The sequence below is a fragment of the Cibotium barometz genome, chromosome 17, assembly GCF_041138505.1.
Source record: "Cibotium barometz isolate CiBa-2024 chromosome 17, ASM4113850v1, whole genome shotgun sequence".
Classification (NCBI taxonomy): domain Eukaryota; kingdom Viridiplantae; phylum Streptophyta; class Polypodiopsida; order Cyatheales; family Cibotiaceae; genus Cibotium; species Cibotium barometz.
Window position 1 is genome coordinate 12912098 of NC_141062.1, and position 11268 is coordinate 12923365.

At 41.5% G+C, this 11268-nt stretch overlaps 1 protein-coding gene across 1 annotated transcript; it reads left to right on the plus strand.

Annotated features, from left to right (window-relative positions):
* Nucleotides 1–274: 274 nt before the first annotated feature.
* LOC147629697 (GTP-binding protein YPTM2) lies at nucleotides 275–2923 on the plus strand. Its single transcript, XM_086811238.1, has 8 exons — nucleotides 275–437; nucleotides 1035–1107; nucleotides 1197–1244; nucleotides 1331–1378; nucleotides 1798–1869; nucleotides 1998–2153; nucleotides 2257–2360; nucleotides 2477–2923. Exons 1-8 carry the CDS (start codon nucleotides 424–426, stop codon nucleotides 2568–2570), a joined length of 609 nt encoding a protein of 202 aa, XP_086667364.1. The 5' UTR covers nucleotides 275–423; the 3' UTR covers nucleotides 2571–2923.
* The last annotated feature ends 8345 nt before the right edge of the window (nucleotides 2924–11268 follow it).

An 11268-nucleotide genomic window follows, 5' to 3' on the forward strand; every position in this document is an offset into this window, starting at 1 on the left:
CACTGCTTAATATATTTTGGGAATTGCGTATCAATGCCAACAAGGAGGTTTTTTTTTACCTTGATGTTTGTGTAGTGTGTTTAGGTAGATCTGTCACCTATAGGCTCATAAATTTCCAATAAAAGTATAATTGAACCATATATCTATAATAGATATTTCATAACCGAGTGAGCAAGAAAAGCATTGACCAAGACCCTAATTTATATATGTATTCATGGTGACATTATATATTCTAATTTAGCGTTGTTTAATATATTGCCCCTTGATAATAAAACAACCATCCACGCAACATCATTTCATTGCTGCCCTCTCCCTCGTCGCTGCCCTCTGTTGTTTGTCTGTGCGAGGAGAAGGACGCCATCGCCATCTCTGTTCTAGTACGCAAGATCGTCCATCCCCGCTTCGAATCGCCCTTCTGCGATCATGAATCCCGAATAGTACGTACTATCTCACCCAGATCTGTTTATGCTTCTTTTTTGGCTGCTTTTCGTGTGGTTTTTTTAGGGTTTATGTGCTTTTCTAGGGTTTCTTTGCTTTTATAGGGTTTCTGTGTTTTTAGGGTTTTGTGCTTTGGTAGAAATTTTCTTGCCTTTTCAGGGTTTCCTGGCTGTGGTTTGTTCCGGGTTGCCGATCGTTGGTGCCTTTGTAGCCTTCTATGTTTGGGATCTGGCCCTTTAATCGCCTTTGTGAATCTGCTTTTCTGTTTACGTTTGATCCCAATACTCCTTTGCCAAAAGCCTAATCAGTCATGATTACTTGTATTCGTTTCGCCGAGATCTGCTTGATCTTTCTGAAGGAAGAGTCTCAAAGCCGGATCTGCTATTTTCCAGATGGGAATTTTTTCTATTAGATCCCGTTAATTGTTTCTCTTGTAACTCCACAAACTTGTTCTCTGTGAAAAGAGACTAGGATTGACCGGCTTGGTTTGTGCACACTGACATGGTTTTATCGAGCATTTTCATGATCAAAGCTGAATTATGGCTGTAATTGAGCGCTTTATACGCAGTAAAACTGATTTATGGTGGTGGTTGCAGTGATTATCTTTTCAAGTTGTTGCTCATTGGTGACTCTGGTGTTGGAAAGTCATGCCTTTTACTTCGATTTGCTGTAAGGGATTTGTGTTTTTCTCTTGCTCTTGATATTGGTGTGATAGGGTGGTTGTATCTCAATTCTGAGTGTAAGCTTATGCTGTTCAGGATGATTCCTATCTGGAGAGCTACATCAGTACCATTGGTGTTGACTTTGTGAGTACCTTAAGTTTTATTGTTGTAGCCAGGATTTGGCTCCAATTTTCTTTTGTTTTAAAGGCGCTGAAATGTCAACACTGCAGAAAATTCGCACTGTAGAACTTGACAGCAAAACCATCAAGCTCCAGATTGTAAGTAGTGACCTATTCAACAATCTTTTGAAAAGATTGTATGCATATTAGTGTGGAACAAAGTATTTAGAAAGTATGTGATTAGTTCCTATATAATAGTTCTCCATTGACACAGTTTGAATGCAGTTTAAATGAAGTCTTTGGTAGTTTAGAAAGCATGCCTAATATGTCTTCTTCCAACTTTGTATAAATGAAATCTGATATAAACATCTTAAGTAGCACAGAAGTGTGATACCTACATATGGGAGTCTGTATACATGAAGGCTGATGCCAACATAGGTACTGCATAAGAGCATTGAGTGTGTGTGACCTGCACAAGAGCATTGAGCGTGAGTGACCTGCATTATGGACTAAGTGTGGTTTATTCTGTTTGCTTTTAGTGTTTACTTGGCAATGGTTGTTGACCTTTTATCATGCAGTGGGATACTGCTGGCCAAGAACGATTCAGAACAATTACTAGCAGTTATTACAGGGGAGCCCATGGAATTATTGTGAGTGTATTTTGAAATTTCCTGTTTTTGTTCCAGTTGTGGCATCTCTTAACCCTACTGAAGCCTATGATAACTATACAAGAGTACCTGCCATTCTATTATCGTGTCTCAAATGTTACTCTTTTCAGATTGTGTACGATGTGACAGACCAGGAGAGCTTCAACAATGTGAAGCAGTGGTTGAATGAAATTGACCGCTATGCAAGTGAAAATGTGAACAAGCTTCTGGTGGGAAACAAGAGTGACCTGACAGCCAAGAAAGTTGTTGACACTCAAACTGCTAAGGTAGGATACGGTAAAAGTTTTACCACTGCGTTTCTACTCTTCAAAAAAATTGCCTTGGGGAATCAAATGGACCATATTTTTTTTTTCCCTCTGCTATATACAGGCCTTTGCTGATGAAATCGGCATCCCCTTTCTGGAAACAAGTGCGAAAAATGCAACCAATGTTGAGGATGCTTTTATGACAATGGCAGCAGAGATCAAGAACAGGTAAGTTTTGTGCATTGGATAGAATCTGGGAGCTCTATAGCACTTATATTTGTGCATTAAATTCTATTTATTGTGTGGCTCTGGCTCATGTCATGCTGTATCGCTTGTTTTCTCAGAATGGCTAGTCAACCAGCAATGAGTGCCAACAAGCCAAAGCTTGTACAAATGCAGGGGCAGCCACTTCAACAGAAAAGTGGTTGCTGCTCTTAAACTGCCCTTTTCAGAGTGTTGGATCCATTATCAAGACGATTTAAAAAGATTCACTACCTGAAGAAGCCCCCCCCCCATTCAGTTTGTACAGCTCAATATAAGATCCTCTCTTGGCTCAAAACATTTTTTTGAAGAGGTTCTTATTAACCCTTTTCTAGGGTCTGGCTTATTGTGCTGAATTTAAGGGACCGTTAAAAATAGCATTTTGTTGACATGTACAACGGATTCATTCTTTTGGAATCAGGGGAAAGTTGTATTCTCTGTCAAGGAGGATGTTGTGGCTTGTTAAACAAGGGCTAATAGAGTTTTGTGTATACAAGCTTTTAAATAAGTTTTGAAGCAATGCTTTAGCTGTGACCTCCCGTTTCTTCATTTGATTTTTGTAAGATGGGTTGAAGGTGAATGTGGCAGGCTTCGTTTAGCCTAATATAGGGTGCCAAGTGTATGCTCTTGTACTTCAAAAAGCAATGCTCTTGTACTACAAAAAGCAATGCTTGATCTCTTAATTTTCTGTATAAAGTTGTGATAGTTGTGGTGGTTTTTGTGAACATTTGCCACTAATATGTTTTCATTCGTGCACCTTTTTTTGTGTGAGGCATCTGGACTTAGCGGTTACTTTGGCTTCTCTCTCTCTCATGAGATGTCTTTGATGTTATGGCTCTCGTATCTTGAGAGGTGCTCTGGATTTTGTAGCCGATGCAGTGGTGTGCCCAGTCCAGGGTGGTGTGTAGGAGCTGTTCTGGTGATTGTGTGTAGAGTGATATGCCGTGATCAGCTAATGACGATACCTGCCTTGGCTGGAACTGATCTGATGGTGGAGGGAATGTCAGGCCTCTGTGATGGGAGCATGTCATGTTAAAAGAAACCATTTAATACTAGTGTATGTACATATAATCAGTAGATGGTCGCGGTGTAGAGTGAGATATGCCATCATTTTCTAGTGATGATACTTGTCTTGCCTAGTATTGATATGATGGCAGACAGAATGCCATTCTTCTACGATGGGAGCATGTCATTTCAGTGGAGATTCTCTTGGATTTGCCTTTGTTAGTTGGAGGGCTGTGGTGTTTTGGATCGAGGGCGTCTGCCCTACAGGATAGATCAGGCTTGCCCACCGAGAACTACTCGGGTGCGGAGCTGAAGCACGGGTGTTCTAGCAGAGGCATCCGTATAGGTGGTAAGACTGATGTGTATGTCTTTGCTGGCGTGGTGCTTTGGATTGAGGGTGTCTGGTCTGCAGGATAGATCCGGCTCTTTCATAGAAATCCTACAGGGTGTGCACTGGTAATGTCGGAACAGGGGCACTTGTGGATGCTTGTACCAGATGAATCTATAATGACTCTTTGAGTGGTGCTCTATCAATGGTGGGCCTGTCTCTCAGCGTGCTGCCTCAATACACCCTTGTGCTCCATCAAGTACATGCACAGGCATCTGACCCCCGTACTGTATCACCCATGTAAGTGGGTCGAATCCCTTGTAGAAAAGGATGTGGAATCTCCCCCATATCACATAGTAGGTCATGCAGTTGAACACATAGCATCCCTCATTCTTGACGTCTCCTGCATCATAATCCACCTCTCCATATGCATACCATGTGATGTGTATCCGTATGTATCTTGGGATCTCAAAGATTCCATTCCGATCTAACTGCATGATCTGATTGATCTCCCGCTGGAGAGGTTGAGGTAGGGGAATCCAGTTTGTACTGAAATGGAGGGGGACGGTCCTCTTCAATGCCGTGCGCTTGATGCCACTGGACTACCTCCGAATACTATGTCGTGTGCTTGATACCACCGAACTACCTTTGAATCAATGGTGGTGGTTGTGTTAACAAGGAGGGCAAAATTCAGCCTGTCTGACCTGATCTTTCTGGGGCTAGAGATTGTGATGTTGGAAAGTCATTTTCAAGATATTGCTTCAACTGAAGCAGAGTACAAGGCTGCTTGTTTTGCTACCTATGAGGCAATATGGTTGAGGAGAATTCTAACAGATATGGGAGCTCCAGTGAAGTCAGCCATGGCCTTACGATACGACAATCAGAGTTGCATGGCCATTGCAAAGAACCCTATGTTTCATACTCGTACGAAGTACATTGAGATTCAATATCATTATGTGTGGGAATTGGAGGATGAGAGTTCTGTTCTACGGAGCAAAACTACACCAACATTTTCACCAAAGCTCTTGGGAAGGACCAGCTCACTCGACATCTCCATGGACTCGGCATTGGGCCAAGAAACTTAGTTCATCTTTTGGTGGACATTGAGACCTCTTGTTAGTATATGTCCAATGTTTGCCTCTTAATATGTATTCATGAACATTGATGTATGGTGCACATTTGTACGGTCCCATTACGAGGAGAATTCATTGGGCTAAAGAATATTCTTTAGAATATTTCTTTGGATACTAATTTTATCATCAATGGACGATAGTCGGTTGGGATGCGTTAATGGATACTCTTGCAATGTAGCCGTCCATGTCACCGCACCACCTATAGCACTATAAATGGACATAATTAGCACAAGCTAAAGCATCCAATACTTATGAGTATATATCTCAGTACACCCTCCATCCAGAGTATGTTTAGATCGCCATCTAAGCTCTATACGAGACTGACAACACCATCATATTGTATCTGTCTCTTGTTTGGTATGATCAAAATCTTAAAATTCTTTCCATTCTCTCTATTGCATTGTCTAGTGTACTTTCTGTTGTTTCTTTTTTCGATGTGCCATATTCTTATACTCTTGCATCTAGCACTGTGAGTCCCCTATGCAGTTACATTAGACAGAATCAGAGTCATAATATCCCACTTAGGAGTCACCAGACATGTATGTAATTTCGGTACCTTTGATGTACCTGAGCACATGCATTGCTGCATTTCAATGGCTTTCCCTTGGTTTGTTGGAAAACTTGCTCAAATTGCATAGCAAATGTCTGGTTTAATATTGCACAAGAAAATCAAACTCCCAACACCAACAAAGGAATGATCGGAAATTAGAATTCAACTTGGATATTTTGGAGGATTATGATCAATGATACTATGGTTTCATTAAAAGATTATTTTAAATAAATCTGAATCTATGAAACATGCAATTTCATATTGGGTGTGTTAGTGGTGTGACTATCAACGAACTTCCTGTATATCTTGATGTCAATCAAAGGTGAAGTGTCCTCAGAAGAAAGCCTAGAGTTTACCTCCATTGGTGTACTTATTGGCTTATCATCTGTCATAGTAAATGCATTCAAAATATCTATTGTATACTTCTACTGAGAAATGAAGATCTTGTCAGACTCTTGCCATACCTTGATCTCCAAACAATAATTCAAGAGTCCCAAGTTTGTCATCTCAAACTCAGAGCCAAGTCTTTCTCGTGTTTGTTGAATCAAGTCTTCATGGTTGCCTGTGATAATTAGGTCGTTCATATAGAGAACGACTGTCACATATTTGCCATCCTTACTGAGTACATACAAGTTAGCATTAGATGCACTTATAGAAAGATCAATATTTTTGAAAGAAGTATCTATTCGTTGATACCATGCCCTTGGGGATTGTTTCAGCTCGTATAAAGCCTTCTTTAACCTGCAAACCTTATTTTTTGATTCGGACAACTCAAACCTTGGCGGGGCTGAGTGACATACACCTTCTCCTTGAGATGTCCATTCAGAAAAGCTGATTTTACATACATTTGAAAAAATAGCAACTTCTTATTAGCAGTCAAGGCAAGTACTGTGCGAGTAGTGGTCATTCGAGTTGTTGGAGCAAAGGTTTCACTGACATCAAAACCTTCCACCTATGAAAAATCTTGTGCAACTAGCCTAGCTTTGTATTTTTTCAATGAACCATTAGATTTCTTTCCATGCTTGGTACCAATTGTCTTTCGTTTTGGTGGTTGATCAACTAGCTCCCAAGTGTTATTTTTAATGATACTCTGACTGCATCGCTGCCTTCCACTTTGGATTTGCCAAAGCTTCTTCTACATTTGTGGGCTCCTTCTCACTAAATCCATTATCTTAGCCATCAAGGGCATATTGACAATGTGTTTAGAAGACCTTCTCTGCTCCTCTATTCACTTTGATCTGTGTAAGCCATTAGAAGTTTTTGCAATATCAGGTGGGTGGTTGCGATCACCAAAGAGCTGCCTTACCCATGTAAGAAGTGGCTATCCTTTAGGTGCAAGGGCAGCAAGCTGGTGTGATTTCTAAGAGTCTTCATCATCCTAAAACTCCTCCTTGGTAGATTATTTCTCCGTGTGATGATAAAGTGGACGGATCCCTGTCCTCCACCGAATGTGGATGCTCCACGAACACCACATCTCGGGTAACCATTATCTTCTTAGCCTCTAGATCAAATAGCTAATGTGCCCTCGACTCTATACTGTATCCAAGGAAGATACATTTCTAGCTTTTGACAGCAAGCTTAGTTCTATTTGTATCTGGTATATACATGTAATATTCACAACCAAATGTTTGAAAATGAGAACATGAAGGCTGCTTACCCGAGTAGGCCTCATATGGTGTGATTCCTTTGAGCGCCTTTGTGTAGGATCTGTTGAGAATGTAAATTGTAGTGTTGATTGCTTCAGCCCAGAAAGAGTCTAGTAACCCTTTCCCTTTCATCATACACGTTGTCATTTCCACGATTGTGCGGTTTGCGACGTTCCACAACTCCATTTTGTTGAGGCGTATGTGTAGCAGTGAGCTGGTGCTTGATGCCATGCTCCTTGCAGTATTGAATTCACCTGAAGTAAATTCTCCTCCTCGATCCATTCAGAACTTCTTCACCTTCTGTCCTGTCTCATTCTCCATAATTTATGCCACTGTTTAAATTTGCCAAAAGCTTCAGCCTTATTCGCGAAGGAAATAAAACCCGCATCTTCCTACTGTGACTAACAGCGTAAAGTAAGAAGATCCTCCCAACGTATCAGCAGACATCTTACCACAAAGATCAGTATGTACCAGCTCTAGAGGAGACTTTACTCGATTGCCGCTCTCTTGTGGAAATGCCTTAAGTTGTTGCTTGCCCATCATACAAGCTTCAAATGGTTCCTGCAATTCTGCAAATGTGGGCAAATTTTTCACCATCTCCATGCATCTACCTTCAGTACAACAAATCTGATGTGAAAAAATCGTTCATGCCAAAGTTTGCTTGTGTCCTTGTCTGCAATCAACAGCTGGAAGAGCACTCAGCTCGTATAAATTGTTATTCCTCATAGCTTTGCCAATTGTCTTTCATCAGTGAGCATCTAGAATCTTTGCTCTTGTTTTCTTGAAGCGTACTTCAAGGCCACTATCTATTATTGCAACAACTTAAAGCAGGTTTCTCTTTATTTGAGGCACATAGAGCACATTGGAATAACTTCTTTTCTTCACCTGTAAGTTGCCACAAATGAGATGGTTCAAGACCTTTTGGGTGGACATTTAGCATTATTACTGACAATAACATCGATGGATTCTTGTAAATGCCACCAGGAACTATACCAATCCTTTTTGCTGGTCATATGTCAGGATGTTCCACTATCCAAAATCCATGAACAGTTAACAACTAGAGCCTAAGCGCGGATGAGCAGACCTCTTCTATGGAGACCCAGAGTTCCAACTTAGCTTGGGCGTTGTTAGCTGACTCCTTTCCCTTCCATGAAGTCTTCATGGTGCCGTTCTTCTCATAAACCTGCTTCTTTCTACAGTCTTTGACGGCATGACCCTTCTTGTCACAGTAGTAGCACGTACTAGAAAACTTCTTCTTCTTGTGTTCAGAAGTAGCTCCACCTTTGCCTTTTGTATTGGCTCTAAATGTGGTGTCACCACCATTACGAGTCTTGAGTCTCATCTCCTCGTCAAATAGCATAGCACTAAATTCTTTAAAAGAAAGAGGTGGTACTCTAACCTGGGTGTTTAGTGCTGTAAACCAAGCCATCATACTTCTGCGGTAGAATTCGGATGCATCTCCAAGCCAACTTGTCGTTGGTCTTCATGATTCCCACAACAACCATTTGGTCTTGTAGGTTTTTGATTCGAGAGATAAATGCTTCTGCAACCTCTCCTTCAACAAACTTTTCAACAGCAAGCTGATTCTCCATGTTTTAAATCATGGTCTGATTTCGGGTCTCATATTGATTTCTTAGTATGGTCCAAGCCACAGATGCCTTGGTTGTGTGTTGAATCAGAGTAAGAATAGAATCACTTACATTGGTAACAATGGCGCAAAGTGCATCTGCATTGTGCTACTTCCATGCCCGACGAAGAGCAGCATCTGGTGGTTAGATTGTGTTATTGCTAGGGTCAATGGTTTCCATAGATCTTAGTCTATTCCTAGAACGTTTTCCACGAGCGCATTGGAATCAAGGATGGCATTGATTTTCAACTTCCAAAGACTATAGTTTATCCCATCTATAACTTGCCTTCAATGAAGGCAGGTGGATGGATGCACAACACCAGCAGCACCAGAACTTGAAGTAGACATCACTCCAAGCTACTTCTATACAAAGAAAGACTAGACTTTGTGTACTATTGTTGCTAAGAATACCTCTAGCTTTGATACCACATAAGAATACGGCACAACGAAAAAAGATACAGTAAGAGAAAGTACACTAGACAATGCAATAGAGAGAATAGAGAGAATTTTAAAATTCTGATTATACCAAACAAGAGATAAGGGCAATATAATGGTGATGTCCACCCGTCCGCTCTAGGGTAGAGCTTAGATGGCGATCTAGACAGACTCTAGATGGAGGGCATACTGAGAGTATAGGGAATATACTTACAAGCATTGGATGCCTTAGTTGGTGTCAACTATGTCCATTTATAGTGCTATAAGTAGTGCGGTGGACACATCTAAGACGTGGGCAACTACGCTGCATTGATGCGTCTCACCGCTTGTGTATCCATAATGCATCCCAACCAACCGCCACCTACTAATGATGAAATTAATATCCGAGGAAATATTCGAAAGAATATTTCCTATACCTTATCGGGCGGCCCAATGACTCTGCCCCCGAACTCGAGCTAACGCTTGTACCCCTTATTATCTCCTAACCATCAATGGTCACAAACTACGACCTCTTCTAGTATCTAAGCTGGGATTCCCACTAAAGATATGTGCACCAATGGCTTTTCCTCATAATGGGGGCTATACAAATGTACACCATACATCAATGTGAGATACATGTTGAGAGGCGGGCATTGAACATATACTAACAAGGAGGCGATCTCTGTCAAGAGTACACATAATAAGTACACCATACATCAATGTGAGATACATGCTGAGAGGCGGGCATTGAACATATACTAACAAGGAGGCGATCTCTGTCAAGAGTACACATAATAAGTGACCGTCTGAAAGAGGACATCTGTAAACAGTGGCCCCAAACTCTGTATGTATAATGCCATGTGGTATTGATGGCTTACTCCTGATCATGTGCGACATCATCATCATCTATAGCCTTTCTATAATCTTCCCTTAGACTTGGCCCTCAAAAGGCTACAACATACATAGCTGTTAGTCGTACAAAAGTGTCAAAGTGTCAACACATAGTAGAAGGCTCTTGGAAATGTGCCTGAAAACATTGCTACCTAGATGAGCTAGAGAGGCATGCCCTTCGCTAGTTGGTCAATGGCAGCTGTGGTCATGCAAAACTTCAAACCCATAAAAGAGACTCCAAGGTATTAGTATTAACCCTCAAGGTTAGGGACTATATTTATAGGAGCAATAAGCAATATACAAGTGAGTCGGGTATTGATTCATTGTAGTTTGGACCTGGACCAAGAGGCGTGGTAGTCTTGTCGAGGGTCCTTGTGGGCAAGCATTGGTGGTGTGGGTTGCCAAGGCTTGACTCGCATGGACTCGTGGGAGTGGAACCTTAGCCCTTGGCTAGAGGTGGTTTGCAGATGCAAATTCTATGAGCAGCAGGGCTGTGTTTCAATGTTGGATGAGCTTTGGATTAGGGCACCTACAACAACCAACAAAGGGGCTGCACAGGACAGTAGTCAGGTCAGGCCAGCACGGCTTCTGTTCGCAGGATTGCAGGCCTGGATTAGGTCGTACAACAGTAGTTAGCCGTATAGTGGGGTCAGTAAGTTGTACAGCTGCACAAGGCCGTACAGGGCCTGGCACGTGTTGGGCAGGTTAGCGCTTATGCCTCAGGACTATTTGACACCCCTTTTTTCAAAGGGGATCAATGGCGGACATTGTCGCTCAAAAATCGAGGATCGGGTGGGCTGTCGGATTTTTTGTGATCCATGTGTAATCTCTGTGAAATCCAAGTGTGAACCCTGTGTGTAAAGGGAGCCAAATGCCAAGATGGGATCACACAGGGTTCATACTTGGATTTCACAGGGATTACACATGGATCACAAAAAATCCAACGGCCCACCCGATCCTCGATTTTTGAGCGACAATGTCCGCCATTGATCCCCTTTGAAAAAAGGGGTGTCAAATAGTCCCGAGGGCGCTTATGGTAGAGTAGCGCCGGGAGAGCGACAGAGAGATGGCGACTAGTTTTTTTGGAAGAAAAGCTTCGTTTTGCCACTTATAGGGTTATTGTGCTTTTTAAATCAGAAGTTACACTATTTTTACTATAAAATTTAGCTCACAGAAAAGCAAACCCTTACAGTGCACCTACAAAATTCATGATCTCACTTGTAAATTTAATTTTTACAATTTTAAAGATTGACAAAATTTTCAGCATTTTAGTTATATTTT